The sequence below is a fragment of the Tauraco erythrolophus genome, chromosome 7, assembly GCF_009769465.1.
Source record: "Tauraco erythrolophus isolate bTauEry1 chromosome 7, bTauEry1.pri, whole genome shotgun sequence".
Taxonomy (NCBI): Eukaryota; Metazoa; Chordata; class Aves; order Musophagiformes; family Musophagidae; genus Tauraco; species Tauraco erythrolophus.
The window spans coordinates 3118879-3136356 of NC_141471.1; the positions used below are offsets into that span (position 1 = coordinate 3118879).

At 49.4% G+C, this 17478-nt stretch overlaps 1 protein-coding gene across 1 annotated transcript; it reads left to right on the top strand.

Annotated features, from left to right (window-relative positions):
* Positions 1 to 2263: 2263 nt before the first annotated feature.
* KLHL40 (kelch like family member 40) lies at positions 2264 to 12063 on the top strand. Its single transcript, XM_009984992.2, has 6 exons — positions 2264 to 3409; positions 7091 to 7251; positions 8896 to 9003; positions 10270 to 10455; positions 11013 to 11159; positions 11952 to 12063. Exons 1-6 carry the CDS (start codon positions 2264 to 2266, stop codon positions 12061 to 12063), a joined length of 1860 nt encoding a protein of 619 aa, XP_009983294.1.
* The last annotated feature ends 5415 nt before the right edge of the window (positions 12064 to 17478 follow it).

Sequence of the window (17478 nt, forward strand, 5' to 3'; positions counted from 1 at the left end):
ATACCTGTCTTTCCCATGGCTGTAGGGAGCCTAAATGACACAGTGCACCAAGGAGATGGTGACTCCAGGACTGCTTCTCCAAACCTTGGAGCCGGTCCAGCCGCTGTGCAAAGCCACTGAAGCTGATGAAGACCCCAGAGCAGGTTTGGGACCGGCATGGTGGTCTTTCCCTGGGTGGACCACAAATGTGGGAGAAGCCACAGAGCCACTGATCAGTCGAGAGCAGATCTGGGAAGGGATGGGCTGTAGCTGCCATTTTAGCAGCAGCACATCGTGACATGGGGAATGTGGAAGCGAACCTCGGGTGGGAGCAGATGCCGAGCAGCACAGCGAAAAGGAAAACAAGCCAGAGCTCAAGGGAGATTAAAGGCAGAAGGGGAAAAATCCCAGCCGGTAGCACGACAACGCAGGATTAAACTTGGGAAAGTGCAGAGCTAATGCAGAGGGAAAGGAGAGAGGAGGACGGGGTTGTCCAGCCCCAGAGGTCTGGGAGCAGAGGAATGTTTCTGAAACTCGACTCAGTTCAAAGATCAATGTTTGTCGTCTGACCCCGTCACAGATGAGCAGCACAGCAGAAGGGCTTATGATGTGAGCTCCGAAAACAGCTTGTGATTATTTCCCTGCTATATCAGTACCTCGCAGATGCTGCTGGAACCTCACCAGTGCAAAAGGGCTTCGTACCAGTATAGCTCCCTCCCTCGTCCCACTTATGTAGATAACCATCATGGCACAAAGCACTTTTATAAGTATATCCATGCCAGGGTAAGGGGTTATGTGGCTCTAAATAAACCAAGAAGAGTGGCTAATATCTTTGCAAAGACTTCATTAAATCGTTAATTAAATCTGTGCCATCGCTGAGTGCCAGCCAGCCCAAAGGGTCCATAGTAAGGGAGATAAAAAAAAACAGATTTATGTGTAAGTTTTGCCATAGGTTTAAATAATTATAGCTACTCTGCTCATCCATGTCTGTCAAAACTAATTTGCTTCTTCATGAGCTCCATGAGAAGAGCTGGACCTGGACCTTTTGATGGCATTTGAGGCCCTCTGGGGCTTCCTAGACATCCACGGGCATGCAAGCAGAACACAAGACCTGCTGGAGACCTCAGCCTTTCTGAAACATCAGCTCAAGGCCAGGCAAGTTGTCCTGCTGCAGCTCTAGACTTTGACATGAGGTTGTTGAATCTCAGTAGACCTTAATAAGAGACCCTCGACTCACAAGAAGATAGCTGTGTTTGGATGTCTTAATCTGTGAGTTTGAAGCCCACCGTTGTCGCCTCTTTACTTCTGTTCTGCCTCAGACCCTCTCTCGGTCAGCAAGACGTGGAGAAGATGGATTTATTAATGACAAGATGTTCAGAGACTGTGCCACTGGGGCTCTTGCACGGATTGCAGACAAAGCAGATCCATCCCTCCCCCAGGCTCCTCGAGCCTCCTCCTTCAGTGAGACTTTTTAAGTAACTTCCAGCATGGGTCTCATAGCCCTTACAGGGGAGTAAATAAATCGCTCTATCTTCGTTTTCCACCCCCTTCCAGACCTCTGAAAACTGACTCCAGAGGAGAATAAAGGACAAACCTGTGCAGAAGAGCAGCCCTGGGAGCGAGCTGGCTGGAGTCAGGGATGCCACGAAGCCCACATAAGACGCTCCCTTATTGCATCTTTCCAGCTTTGACTTCACGGTCTATTTTTAGCACAGCAAAAGGTTTAGTAGTTTCGGAGCAGCTGGTTTAGCGGCGTCAGGAGAAGGTCCCAGCCCAGCCATTCATGACCCAGAAGGCAGATTCGGATGTTTGCTTCATCGGGAGGCTCTTTCCCAAGCACGGCGGCTGAGCCGATGGGTCGCACGCGTCTCCCGTCATGGGATGGTAGCAGAAGCTCCTGCTCCCCCCGCGGTGACTCAGGGGCTGACAGACCCTTCCTGAAGCATCGAGGCTGGAAGTACAGCTGTTCCCCCGTCCCCCTCCCTTCCTCCTTGTCCCATGTGTCATATTAAAGGGTGATCGGCTTACACATGCTCCAGTATGGATTCCTTAAGCTTTGTAACGCTGTGGCTATATATAAAGCCCTACGCTGGAAACTGAAGTACACAGACAGCTGCCAGAGTAGCAAGCGTTTCACATTCCCAGTGTGCTGACGGTCTGGAAGCAAGGGAGACCCACGAGTCCTGCTTTGAGCAAGTTTCTTTACCAGGGACTCAGATATAGATATATTCATAAATTTATATTCAAGAAGGATCGGGGAAAAAAGGAGCGGTTACTCTTCACCATGGGTTTGCCTTTTGATCAAGTGGAAGAACTGCGTCTCTACCAGCAAACTCTCCTCCAGGATGGACTCAAAGACATGTTGGACCACAATAAGTTTCTGGACTGTGTCTTAAAAGTCAAGGGGAAGGAGTTTCCCTGCCATCGGCTGGTGCTGGCAGCTTGCAGCCCGTATTTTCGAGCAATGTTCCTCTCAGATATGGAAGAGAGCAAGAAGAGGGAGGTTAGTTTGGAAGATGTTGATCCAGACGTCATGGGCAAGATCCTCCATTACATCTACACCTCTGAGCTGGAGATCACAGAGCAGAACGTGCAGGACATCTTCTCTGTGGCTAACATGTTCCAGATCCCCTCCATCTTCACTGTCTGCGTGTCCTTCTTGCAGAAGCGGCTCTGCCTCAGCAACTGCTTGGCTATCTTCAGGCTGGGCTTGATGCTGGATTGTGCCCGGCTAGCTGTGGCAGCTCGGGATTTCATCTGCGATCGCTTTGCTCTGGTCTCTCGAGACGAGGAGTTCTACCAGCTTTCACCCGATGAGCTTATTGCAGTCATCTCCAGTGACTCCCTCAACATCGAGAAAGAGGAGACTGTCTTCGAAGTAGTGATGAAGTGGGTGGGGACCAAGGACCATGAGAGCCGGCGGAAGGCCTTGCCTGTCATCTTTGAAAGCATCCGCTTCCGCCTCATGCCCAACGACTACATCAAGGACCACGTGGAGAAGCACGCCATGGTGAAGTCCAGCCCGGAGCTGCTCAAGAAACTTCAGATGGTGAAAGATGCCCAGAAAGGCAAATTCACTGTGGTGAAGAAGAAGAAAGTGAAGAAAAGCAGTGAAAAGGAAGCGAAAGACAATGTTGTCAATGGAGCAGTAGAAGAGGAGGAGGATACAGAGGAGGATGCTCTCCCAGGGATCTTAAATGACACAATGCGCTTTGGGATGTTCCTCCAGGACCTTATTTTCATGGTGAGCGACAGTGGAGCAGTGGCCTATGATCCCACTGCCAATGAGTGCTATTTTGCCTCCATGTCTACCCAAATCCCAAAGAACCACATCAGTCTGGTGACCAAAGAGAATCAGATCTTCATTGTCGGAGGACTGTACTACAACGAGGACAGCAAAGAAGATCCCATGAGTTCCTACTTCCTACAGGTACTCACTTTGTCTTTCTTTTGGTTCTTTGACCACTTCGGAGCATCACCAGTCTTTAGCTTCCACGTGATGCCTGTAATATACATTGTCATGTGATGTTAGAAAGTTGTAAATGAAGGTGAAACATCTGAGCTGTTTTACTACAGGTTCTTCTCCCTATATTTTTAGGGCAGTTCCCACTGAGGGGGGGGGTGGTTCTAGCCATTGAGGAAGGAAGCTTGAAGGGGTAGGTATGGGAATAACCCCTCCTGATCCAAGTCATGAATAGGGGGCCATGCTGAACAGTGTATTTGATCCAGCCCTGGCTGCCATAGGGCACACTAACTGGAAGGTTAGTGGCATCAGGTCTGGGTTCAGCTTTGAACCTTTTATGTTCCCTGGATATGAACCCCCCAGCAAAACCCAAGGGTGACTGCCAGGTGCTGAGAAAGGGAACGAGAGCATCTACAGCCACAGGGCAAACACTCCGAGGGCAGAGGCTATGTCCTTGCCTACCACGTCCAGTGCTGTTCTTGCCCCTGGAGGTGTGCTGGGTCCAGCTCAGAGACTCTGGCTATTTCCATCATGTGCAGGGGAAACCTTGGTGTGAAATCTTTTGGGATCCTCCACAAGAAAAGTGGCTGTTCTAACTGAGCAGTAACCAAAGCTGTGATCAAATCGGGCTGTGCACAGGCAATCTGAGCCCTGCCCTAGGCTGTAACCCAAGTGCACCTTCCCTGTAGACAGCTAAGGCAAGAATCCCACCCTTCCTGCTGACCTCGTAGGAAACCAGTAAATCCTCTGTCCTTCACCCCCTACCCAGAAATCCTTTTGTTCTTCTCCCACAGCTCACATATATTCCAGGAGGAAACACTAACATGCCCAGGCAGAAAGGATAAAGTAAGAGTAGTTCTCAAGCTGAGATATAGAGCCTTGATCCCTCCGTTGCCTCACTGCATGGGTAGATCTGTACATCTGTGCAGGAACCATGCTTGTCCTTGTCTGGAAAGGGTCAGGCTTTGGAGTCTATGCAGCCCGTGTAGAGCCTGTGAAATGAGGAGACAGCAGGAAGAAATCGCAGCCCTAGAAAGGAGGATGGAGGGAGAAGGCAGTGGGGGTGCCAGGGGGAAATGCTGTTTGAGATACAGCCCTTCACTCTGGGCAACGGCTCCGGCCAGCTCCACCACTTACGTAGACACGCTGCTTTGTATTCAGCGAAAACCTATGTCTGGAGATCAAGGCTCCACCAGTCTTTTTGCTGGCTGGGCAAGGTAATTCCTTGAGAAGCAATGAAGGTCCACCATGTCCTGGGCTGTTTCAGCACGGCTGCAGCAAGCAGGTCAAGGGAAGTGAGTTTTCTTCCCCTTTGATCGTACACTTGTGAGACCACATCTGGATGCTGAGTCCAGTTTGGGGCTCCCCAGTACAAGGGAGACATCGAGGAACTATGAGTCTGTGTCATATGAGTCATAAGAGGTACTAATGAGTCTAGCAGAGGCCACCAAGATGGTCAGGGCTGGAGAACAGGAGGTACAAGAGGAGGCTGAGCTCACTCTGATCAGCCTGGAGAAAGGGAAGGGAAGATCTCGTTGGTGTCTGCAGCTCCCTAATAGGAGGGGACGCAAAAGAGGGATCCAGATTCTTCTTGTATTTATGCAAAGATGGGACAAGAAGCAATGGCCAGGAGTTGCAGTAAAGGAAATTTCAGTTAGCTACATGGAAAACCTTCTCAACAGAGGTGGTGGAGTACTGGAGCAGAGGTCCAGAGAGGTCACAAAACCTCCATCCTTGGAGACATTTAATATTTGACTGCAGAAAGCCCTGGCAACCTGCTCTAACTCTGACCCTGCACCTGCTTGAGCATGGGAGCTGGATGAAAGACCTTTGGAGGTCCCTTCAACCTAGATTATTCTGAGATTCTAAGCTGCAAACAGCAAGATTTCTATATTCAGCTCCTAATTTGCCACTGACTCAGTAGCAAATGCCCTGGGCATCGTGTGACCGTTTTTAGCTCCTTCCCCACAAGAAGAGGACAGTGGTCCCTTTCTGGCTCGCTGTGGCACTCATGCATGGGAGGTGCAGACAAGTCCCAGGGCTGGAAGGTGCCATCCATTTGCAAAGGTGTCATTTATTGCCATCAGTGCCATTACATAGCTCACGATTTCCACATGTCTAAGAGTTTTTTGAGCCTTTTTTGAGCTGAAACTTCACGCAGATGTAGACAGGCAGGTGTATGATGGACCCTTGAATCGCTGTCTCAGTGCAGCAGCATCTTGCACCTTCTGACTCTTGTTTCTGGCCTCCCTGGTTTCACATTGCTCCTGCTGAAGCCAGGGGAGTTAGGTCAGAGATAGTTTAGACTCAAGAACAGGCACCAAAATACAAAAATGCTGATAAATCCCAGAGGCCTTGCAAAGTTTGTCAGGAACAAAATGACTCCATTGACATTTCAGATGGAAAAGGGTATCCTTTATTTGTCACTTCAGAGATTTATGACTCGAAAAAAATGCTGAATCCATCAAGAAGCAGGAACTATCCTGGCAACTGAGCTGCTCAGGCTTGCACTATAAATAACACGTATGTGGACCACAGCTTACAAAGAGACAATAACCACCGGCACCCAGCTGAGGCCGAGTCTTTGGAGGCAACCCAGCAAGCTGAAGCTCTTTGGCCCGAGCCCATAGCAAACAGTGCTTCAGGCGATGATGCATCACAGTTTCATCTTGCAGAGTCCCACCAAACTGCCTGCAAGACATCACTCCAGACTTAACCCATGAAGTCCCACCAAGCTACATTAAATTTTTTTGCCCAGTTTACAGTTCCCATCAAGCCATGGTGTCCAGAGAGTCTTCAGCCTCATAACCTTTCATATCTCTTTCTCTGGTGGGAGGTGAGGCAATGCCGTGAGCTATGGATGTCCAAGGATCTGCAAGGATTTGGCCATCTGATCTAGTAGTGCTGTATGGATCAGTTTTCCCATCTGTCAGATGGGTCTGGCACACCTTGGTCAGAAAGAAGAGCTCAACAACACCTCCTCAGTTGTGTTGTACCATATGGGGTAGATAAATATTGCGTAAATAACCCTTGTGCAGATAGACACACAGACATTTCATCTCATGAACTCTCACATGCACTGAGGTGAATAAGGGCATCAATATCTCGAGAAACAGAGGAAGGACAAGGCAACAGATCATTTGCCAGAAAAAAGAAGAACTGGAGGGAGAAGAAGGGGCTCTGGAGGGTGAGATCCGTAGCCAACATCGCCAACACCCCGCTGTTACCTGGCAGAGATGGAAAATATCAGGATGAAATACTGCGGTGTGGGCTACGGCTGAAGAGGGTCAGGTAAAATTTCTAAAACTGAAGTGCTTCAGCTCCTCCAGTCCCAGGAACTATCTGTTACAGGTCCAACATGGATCAAGCTTGTTCCAAGTCAAGGCTTTGATGCACAGAGCAGAATATGTTCCTGCTGGTGCCTCTCTGCTCTCATGCCTTATCATAAAACATATGTCATGTGATACATGACTTGGATTTGCACTAAGATCCCTCATCCTGCACCAGATGGTAAGGCACAGGCAGAGGCTGATGTTGCAAAAAGTGCCTCCTGGGCTGATCAAGCTTGCCCTCAGCCTCTGGACTCCGATTTCTGCTACGCAAACGGGGCGGGTGAGCAGATACTAATGACCATGTGTTTCCTTTCAGTACGACCATCTGGACGCAGACTGGCTGGGGATGCCCCCCCTGCCCTCCCCTCGCTGCCTCTTTGGCCTAGGAGAGGCAGAAAACTCCATTTTTGTGGTCGGAGGGAAAGAACTGAAAGAGGGAGAAAAGACCTTGGACTCGGTCCTGTGCTATGACCGGCTGTAAGTGTCCACACGAGCGCGGGGCGGGAGGTGGGTGACAGGAGAAGGTGAAGCAGCTGGGGTGCAAAGCGACTCCAGCTCTCCAGGGATTGAAAGGTTTTGGAGACAGGGCTTGAACTCTACATCTCAGTGCTGGGACCACTGGGACAGTCTCAAGCTGTACCCTGGGGCTCTGAGCTGTCTCTCTCCAGCTGCTTCGTTTATTGTAATTGAACCTCCAGGAGATGGAAGCCGTAACGGGGATATTATGTTATCAGAGACCAAACTTAGCAGATGCTCACATGGGGCCAGTACAGAAAAGGAAGGGGAGTTTTTCCTTCTGCTCTCACCCATCGGTTTGGAGGTTTGATGACCTTCACCGTGGTCTCACCAGGAGTGGCTTTGGACAGGAAAGTTTCTTTTGAAAGTATTCAGATGTGGCACTGAATGGTCCACTCTGAAACAGATCAGGCTTAATATGCAATTATTTTTGCACGATGGGCTCTGACCCGTGTTGTGTCATGACCTTTATAAAAAGCCACCATCCTGTTCTGCTCACAGGAGGTAGAAACATCCAGAGACTGCTCCTCTCCGTCTCAAAGAGGTGGAACAGGAGGTGTTAAACAAGTCCTTGCTGTCTATATTTAGATGTGTGTGCGTCGAGGTCTGTTTCGTAGGCAGAGATTTGAAACCAGTGCCGTTCCCACAGAACTGGCCATTCACTGCCCCTGCAGACTCTGGGAAAGGACGTGTCTGTCCCTGCTAAGTGCTTAGGGGTTGCTTTGAATATTGATTTGAAGCTGGTAGAGATGTGATCAGCATGCCTTGTATTTCCATTACTATTTAGGTCAAAACTTCAACGGTAACAACCTGGAGAAGGTAAACTGCTGGTCCATGGGATCAAATATTTGCCCAGAGTAGTTGGCCAACTAGAAAGCACTCAGAGCCCAGGCACCTCAGTTCTTAGGTAAAATAAAGTGCAGGTCTTGGGGGCTACAGCCTACATGTGTGAAAACTGGGGACGAGTCTAATCTACATGGACACGAACAGACATCTCTTGAGAAACTGGTCAGCCCTATTTGGGTACCAGTTAGGGGTTTCCAAAGCCTTATAGCTACGTACATCCTCTGCTTAGTTGTCCTGGAGCTAACTCAGAGTCTTCAACAAGCCCTGCACTGCAAAATGTGGACATGCCCACTGCGTGTCCTTTCTGAGTGTTGGCCAACCATTGCACCTCGAAGTGGAAGGTGATGGCCAAACCCAAAATTCGTCCTCATGACCTTGCACGCCTACGTCACATCAGTTTCAATTTTTTTACATAATGCAGAAATCTCTGTCTCGTCTGTGTCTAGCTTGTAACGCTTGTAAATGAGGTGAGGTCCTGGGAGAAGAGAGCCTGCATATGCGCAAAGCCCAGAAGTAGAGGATGCTGCAGATAAGGATGAGCATTAGCATAAACATCCTGTGTGTTTTGTTATCCTTTTTTTTTTTTTAGGATCACAAAATTTACTGGTTGAGCACTATCTCATTGGAAACCGTATATTTTTGAGATTGAGTTTTGTTTGTCAGGGTCTGGCTCACCTCTAGGTCTGCAAAGTGCCATGTACTCTGGGCCTCACCTAGCAACCTACAAATCCTTTCATTTCCCATCTTTCCCTGATCCAGGTCCTTCAAGTGGGGTGAAGCCGATTCCCTTCCCTATGCAGTCTACGGCCACGCGGTGGTATCACACAAGGACCTCGTCTATGTCATTGGGGGCAAAGGAAGTGACAAGTAAGTCAAAAAGCAAGAGAAACTGAGTCATCCCCCAAACTAGTGGGAGTGCAGAGCATGAGTTGGTACCTCCCCAACCTGGATGCTATGGGTTAAGGAGGGTTGGATGGGGTGTGAGATGTGGATCGTTCCCTCTCACCTCTGTGACTGCAGCCCTTCCCAATCGGTTAGATGTCTTGCAGGGACATGAGGGTGATGGCACTGTTCTTGCAGGAGAGGGAATGTATCACCCTAGTGATAGGACAAGGGGCAATGGCTTTAAACTGAAAGAGGGGAGATTTAGATTAGATATAAGGAAAAAATTCTTCCCTCTGAGGGTGGTGAGGCACTGGAACAGGTTGCCCAGAGAAGCTGTGGCTGCCCCATCCCTGGAAGTGTTCAAGGCCAGGTTGGATGAGGCTTTGACCAAGCTGGTATAGTGGAAGGTGTCCCTGCCCATGGCAGGGGGGTTGGAACTAGATGATCTTTGAGGTCCCTTCCAACCCAAACCATTCCATGATTCTATCCCCTTTACTTACAATAAATATCACACAGAATGGGAGAGGCACTGAAGAGCAAGAAGCCCATTCACATTGAGGGTCTCCTGTCTTGGACTTGTGGAGCAGAGTGGTCCTAGTAGTCAAATCCAGATGGGTATTGGTAATAGAGGTGACAAACTTCATCAAAACTGACCATCGTCCTGCCCTCCTGCAGGAGATGAGCTCAGTAGAAAAAGCCTCTCTCGGGGAGCATTGCGGCGAATTCTTTGCGAGCCCGAAGCGTGACAGTTTGCAGAGAAAACCTGCCATAATCCAGCAAAGACAGGTCCTTCTCTGAAAGGATAATGGTCTGAAAAGTGTGAGCGTGCATACGTTCACGCACCTTACCCTGCCGTCCCGGGGAACAAGGGTGTTACTGATGACATTTCACAGCGTCAAGTTGGACCAGCAGCACCGAAACACTGTCTGATGGCCATGTGCGAGGTCCTGAGAGGCAGGTAGCTACATGGACCTGTTATCCAGCTGTGTCAGAACAATTTCGAGTTTTTAGGACTCCTATCCAAAGCGAGCACAGCAGGAGGGAATACGTTATACACTCAAATGATGTCTCGAGGCATGGGCATCCTTGGGTGCACACCCAAGCAAAGGCACTCATGCCAATGTGGAGGAGCAACATCCTTTCTAGAGCCCCCCACGTTCTTCCCAGCAGGCATCTCCCAACTCCTGCAGTGCCGAGCTGCTCCTCGGCAGGCAATCCAGGCTCTTTCTCTCTCTCATCTTTCTCTAGGAAGTGCCTGAAGAAGATGTGTGTCTACAACCCAGCCAAGTTTGAGTGGAAGGAGCTGGCTCCCATGAAAACTGCCCGGTCCCTGTTCGGAGCCACTGTGCACAAGGACAAAATCTATGTGGCTGCTGGTGTGACCGACTCCGGCTTGACCAACTCGGTGGAAGTGTATGACATTGCCACCAACAAGTAGGTACCTGAGCACAGCTTCGTGGCGTAGTTACACAAGGAGCAGCTGTAGGTGTACATTAAGCAACTTCCAACCATTCTGGAGTTTCCTTGCAACTCCCGATACCAGTTCCTCCCAGGCTGTATTCCTCAGACAGCTGGGCATCACCGAGGCCACTGCAGTTGGGCTGTGGATCATCTCAGGCTCACCTTCACAGAAGTTTCACCAACTGGTGCAGCCCTTCGGTTCCCTGCAGGGCTGTAGCCTTCATCTTGGCAGCTTCACCCAACACAACAGACTCTCTGACTGGTCCTTGCAGCCGCAGTCCCACCACTGGGACCTGCTGGTCCATGCTAGGTGTGCTTCACAGCTCATCTACTCAATGCAAAATGAAGTTTAACTATGATGATGGAGACAGATATCTCTAACAGCCAATGTATGTCCCCATCCCATATAGACCTAGACAAGTTAAACTGTCACTAGTTAATAATTCCGTTGTTGGCTCCTGATTCGAGGCCAGCCTCGGCGTGGGGTTAAGGCAGGGTGCCCTAATGTGTCCCCTCTCTCAACATGGCAGGTGGGACACCTTCACTGAGTTCCCACAGGAGCGCAGCTCGGTCAGCCTGGTGAGCTTGGCTGGAGTGCTCTACCTGCTCGGAGGGTTCGCCACGGTGGAGACGGAGTCAGGAGAGCTGGTGCCAACGGAGCTGAACGATGTTTGGAGGTGACGATCTTCCCCAGGGCTGTCCAAGGGAGCATGGGAGAGATGTTAGTGAGATCCACTGAGGGAACAGATAGTTTCTGTCTTTCTTGATGCCTTCAATGTGGGATGGATGCTGTTACCCCAGCACAAGGCTGCAGGCTCGGTGTAGGGTCTCTGGGTGAGAAGTTTGCCCTGTGTTGTGCTGGAGGCCACATTAGGAGATTCAGTGACCTCTCCTAGCCTCATATAGCAACGTACCAGGGAAAATCTGCTCCTTCAGCTTTGTTGCTGCATTGACATTTTGCCTGGAGCTGGTTCCAGACCTCCCCTTTGGTGGGAAGCAGCACGTGTGCAGTGCAGCCGCTTCCTGGGAAACGCCAGTGCTTGGACTGGAAATCAGATAGTCTTATGTGTCAGCAGAGAAGAGGGCAGAAAGCACTTTCTGATGGCTTCTAACAGCATTAACTGCTCCTGGCCTTCATATCTGTGGCTCTAGAGCACCCTCAACAGGCACCTGCTGGCCTTCACCATGGATGTTCAGTCTTGGTGCCATCAACCCATTTCCTCATGGAAAAATACACCCTCCCCTGCAAGACCACTGCTGGTATCCATGCCCCCTACCCTGGTGCTGCAAACCAGAGCACGCCAGGACTGAAAGTCCCCATGCGGCTCCCACAGATCCCTTGTGGCCAAATAACATCTGTGGGACATCACGCCATGCACCAGGGCTCCCACCACTACAAAGAGCAGCGGAAGCGAGGGAGAGGAGACGCTTTCCTCGCCGTAACTGTCTGTCTGTCTGTCTCTCCCCAGATATGACGAAGAGCAGAAGAAGTGGGAAGGGGTTCTCCGGGAGATCCAGTACGCCTCCGGTGCCACTTTCCTACCTGTGCGCCTCAATGTTTTGCGCCTAACGAAGATGTAGTGGGGAGCAATTTGGTTTTTTTCCATGGGGGTCCGGGGCAAGGAGGGATGGGAGGGAAAGTGAGGCCACGGTTATCGGAGCAGAGATGTGGCATCTGGATACTGTGTAGGACATTGCATCTGTGATTGGGATTGTTTTACTTAGTCAAATGGGAAAGGGAGGAAATCATCTTGAAGCCCTATGGAAACTGGAAGGTGCTCACAAGATAACTAGAGAGGGATCTGGAGCCTGCGAGGAGCTGGGGTAGATTGAGAAGCATGGAGCAATGAGCTATTGCTGTCTCAGTAGACAGGACAAGAAGATCATGCTCTAGTTACGCTGCTTTCTCCGTGTTTTTCCCCATCTTCTCAACTGCTGTTGAGCCTCTCAAACAAACAATGGAGGCAGAAAGTGGGAACCAAGGGACTAAGCTGACATTTCCCAGGGAAGGGGGTCTATAAAGTAGTTCCCCACCTAAGATAGCTGTGAGCATGGTGCTAGAGCCCACCTTGGTGAGAAGAAGGAAGGGTCAAAGTCAACTGGTACAGGAGAGACCTGGGGGGACTTTTATGAGTTCCTGGTTGATGAGGGTTGTTGGGATGTGACAGCTAAAAGAAAAGAGCATGTGAGTGTGGACAGCAGAAACACTTTGGAAGCTGCAATGAAAAGAAATATTCTTAGTTCTTTGCCTCCACCTTGACTTTGGACTGAAGAGACGCCAGGAGCTAAGGTCTGCGGGAGGGGAAGAGTCATGTGAGTAGTAGGGTGGGAAAGTGGGGGAGAGACAGGCAGGGGGGCCATGTGCATTCATCTCCAGTCTTGATTTCCTCATCTTCAATCACAGATCACAATGTCCTCACCTATGGTTGGACAAGTGCTGTTTTTCAGGGAAAGGTTTTATATTTATGCTGTTTCTTTTATTTTTAATGTTCTGACCTTGGTTTTTTTTTTTTAAAGAGTATTCTAGTTTGCTAAGTACATGGAGATCTCAGATGTGTTTGGCTCAAAGAGAGCTTCCTACTGAGGGAAAAATGCGTATTTTTTTTTAAGTTATCCATAATGATGTTTTGATAGAAACACAACTGTACTGGCAGCGGGACAAAGATCTGCTAGAGCAAAAATCTCCTGATGGCCACACCATCTGAGCAGTGGTTTGTTTAAAAATAAATTATCAGGCTATTTCAAAAGAAACCCCCTGTGCTTGCATGTTGATAGAGCTGCAACTGAACGGCCACAGCAACCACACACAAGGACCAAGCAAAAGCTGCAGTGAACGTACGCAGCAAACCAGCCCCATGGAGAGCCTGAGCTCAGCACCTTTTATCCTTATTTTCCCCCATTTGGGAGACGAAACTTTAGCTTCCCTACCCTTACAGCTATTCTCCATAGATATGAGGACTAGAAGCTCACCTAATACTAGAAGGAAGCTGGATGCCTACATGGTCTCATGATACCATGAACAGGGGGGATCATGAATAACAAAAAAGAACAAATGCAAATCTTGTAAAATAATATCCTCAAAGTGGCATGAAAATTACAGTATTATAAATCATATCGTGCTGATTCCTCCAGCTCAAAATGCAGTCGTGGAGAAACTAGAACATATTTTGAAGGAAAGACAATTTGGCATGGGTAAAGGAACCAGAGTCTTGTCCCAGTTTCATTTTAAGGATTTAAAAAGTTACAGGATAATCTCCTTAGAGGACAATCACATCAGAACAGTAATGAAAACATTTTTCACAAGGAAAATAAATCCGAGGTGACTGGCTGGCACAAAATAGCTGAAAAAAAAAAAAGGCAACAAAACCTTCTGAAACAATTTAATGTGAAAAATGCACTGCAAAAAAAAAAAATCACCTTCCTTCTACCTAGTTCTGCAGAAATTCTCATGGATGAATCCCAAGGTAATTGAAGATGAACCTACCAAATGCAGAATAGCTTGTGGTAGGAAAGAAAAATGAAGAAGAACAAAAATGACCCATGCATAGAAAAGTAAATTGAAATTTTTGAAGTCATTTATTGCGTTGGCAGGATACCACCTCCTGCCTGGGATTGCACACTGACATCTTTGCTTCAGCTTTTCCTGCTGGACGCAGAATGGAAAGCTGTTGACACTCGGTCCTAAGAGAGAGTTAATCCCCATCCACCCCCTGCCATGGTGCCTGGCTCTTCTCAGGGAAATTTGGGCCCTTTGAAGTCAACAGGAATGCTGCTGAGGCTCAATGAGTTGTTATGGTGTGGTCCCTTGGTGAGGGCTTGAGAAGCAGCAATCAAGACTGATGCCCATCCTTGCTCACTCACCTCACAACTGTCCATCAGGAATACAGTTATTAGGAGCTTCCTGATCCCACGTGGCTCGCATCCGTCATAAAGCTGTGGGAGATGCCACCTCTGGCACAGGGCAAGAAACCATAAAAGGAAAAATAGCTGCTGTATAAAAGGACCCAGAAGAGCTTGAAATATCTCACCGCTTGAGCAACAAGGGCCAAATCTCAGCGCACACAAGCCAGCCTTGGCCCAAGAAACGCGGCAAAGTTGCACATCGCCAAGCGAATGTCTGGCCCAGAGATGTTCACCACCTTCTCGCCAAGAGGCTGCTTCAGTCCTAAGGCAATCACAGATAAGAACCAGAACATGAGCAGGAATACTCAGGGAGACATCACTCCTGGCTGCTGCCGATGTTTTCCCAGCTCAGATGCACAGGGCTCCACCAGCACAGGTCTCCCTGCAGGTATCTTCTCCAGGCAATGCCAGCAGCAAAGGAGCAGGTATATCCCAAGGGTGGGGAAAACCATCTCTTCTTCCATTTGCTTCCCAATATCAGCACTGACATCAGCTGGCAAGGTTCCCACCACTCCATCTTACATCAGGGAGCCCCAGCTTACACAAATCTCATGGAGCCAGTAGGACCCAGCAGCTCAGCCCTCACCGAGCCCCTTCTTCCACCCACTCATCACCCTTCCCTGAAAAGCTGGTTTTGGTTGCCCCACAGCAGTCCAGTTGTCTCACACACCTCCTACCAAACCCAACGCAAAGGCTACACGTGAAGCAACAGCAGCAGTGAACATGCCACAGGAAGCCCATCCTGCCAGGTTCCGACTCCTCAAGCAAGCTCCTGAAAAGAGACTTTAAAATAAAACAAACAAAAAAACAAACAAACAAAAAATCTAAGGTAACAAAGAAAGTGGTGGAGCTTTAGGTTTTCTTTTATAAAAGACAAATCGTTTATTGATTCAGTCCTTCCACTTGCAACCTCTTTGGTAACAGTCATAACACTTCCAGACTGGGAGAACGCAGTGGAAAAGCCCAATTCTGACCTCTCACCACTTTCAGAGCTCAGCGACCCCTGATGTGCCTTGGTGAGAAGCCAAGAGCAGGTTTCAAAGCATGGCCAAGGACAACCCAGAACAGCCTACCGTGACTCGTCTTGCTCGTGGGTGGCCCAGAGAGCAGCCCCACCACCCGCAGGCAAAAGATGGCTCGGGATGGGGATACACGTTGGGCCCTTGGTGCCAAGGCTGACGGTGAGCTGTGCCCTGGAAGGCAGCTTTGATGCATCTCTTGGGACCTCCAGGACATGACCAACGGGGCTGTCAATAAAGCACGACCCATCCCTTCCTGCAGTAGGCAATGACCTGCCCCAGCTGGCCCCATGCAGATGCACTAACCCAACCACTTCAACCTCCCCCTCATCCCACCATCCCAAAGAGAGTAACTGCTGTACTTGGAGTTAAAGATAAACATATATTGATTACACATGGTCATAAAAAAAAAAAAGTAATAATAATAATAATAATACATTTCCTAGAACATTACTTAAGACGCTTCCGAAAAGCATCCAAGCTTCCCCACCCCTCCCCTCCCCGCCTTCCCTTATCTATACAGAATAAAGTGCTTCGTTTAGTTTGTTCACACTCGTAGAGCCACCGATACTCCTCACTTGGCATGTTTGGGCAACCGATACTGAACGCCAGAAAATAATACAGAGCCCAACACCAGGCTTGAGAAACTAGTTTTGAGGCAAGTGCTTGGGGTTTCATTCGTTTCCTTCAAGTTCCATGCTACTGAGGTTGTTCTTATTCCTATTTTTTTTTTTTTTCCTTTCTTTATTATTATTATTTTCTTCCTTCGCAAGTTCGACCCAACTGCCGTCGTGGTTACGTGCCACTCGGCAGGGCTGCGTGCGGGGAAGCTCTCCCGGTCCATGTGAACAAAGGGCGTCCGTCCGTCCGTCCTTCCCTTTCAACTTCGGGCAAACCAAGAGTTTAATCAACGGAGTTGTCTAGCAGCAGATGCTCATCTCTATTGCACTGTCACAGCCGTTCCCACCCACCGGCCGTCCATCCATCCATCCATCCATCTATCCATCATCACCTTCCCACCGCGCTGGGGTTATGGCTGTGGTCCGAAGGGGCCAGCCGTGCCTCACAGATGTGATGAGGCTAACTGGTCTCTGCTACCAGGCTCCTGGGATATATAAACCAAAAACGACCCTCCCCACATGACTCCCTCCCTCCCCAGAGTTCAAAGGAAAGGGGAAAAAGCAAAATTCAAACCCGGATAAGGTCTGGGGTTAGGCGCGTGGGCAGAGTCGTCAGCTGAACGTTGCGTTGCGGCGTATTCATGAACTGCGTAATGGAAATTAAGCCCCTCTCCACCCTCGCGGTCTGTCGAAGAAGGGATGTGAGAGATTAAGGTGCAAGAGTTAAACAATTAAAAAAAAAAAAAAAATTTAAAACAAAATAAAATACAAAAAGCTTGAAAACAACGGACCCAACGATCCGGCCTCCTGCCCCATCTAACCCAACGGGTGCCAACGGGGTCTGACCAGGATCGACGCAGGACAAGACGCTGCGGGAGCGACTCTTAGTACATTAACGAAAACCAGACATGGAAGAGAGACATTGGGGCCTAATAAGGGTGTAGACAAAAGGGCTCAGAGGGCACGTAGGACTCCTGGGAACTGCCCAGGCCTTGGAGAGGGGAGGGAGCAGCAAGGATCTGGTTCTCCAAAGTGCTGTGTGCATGGTCACATCTCGACGTCTCCAAGCGGCTCTCCGGGTAGGCTCTTGAAGGGGATCGGACGCGGCTGGGATCACTCGCTGGGCTTTCTGATGGGCTTCTAGCCTCATCTCACAGTGACATCCAAGCAGGACAGGTCCTCACCAGGAGAGGATGAACTGGGACAGGGACAGGGAAAGCCACTTCCAGGTACAAGGGAGCACATGTTGGTGTGGGGGTTTGCTTGGGGAGAGAAGTCTACCAGCCAGGTAGGCTGATAGGCTCCATCACAGAGGATCCTACAGGCAAGGTGAGTCCTTCTCAGACTGCAGTACTCCCATCCCATGTCAAGGCTGTGTAAGGGGAAAGAAATGTAAGGGAGCCCAAGGAATGGGGTCCGGGAGGCAGCGGAGGAGGAGACAGCATGGACCACTC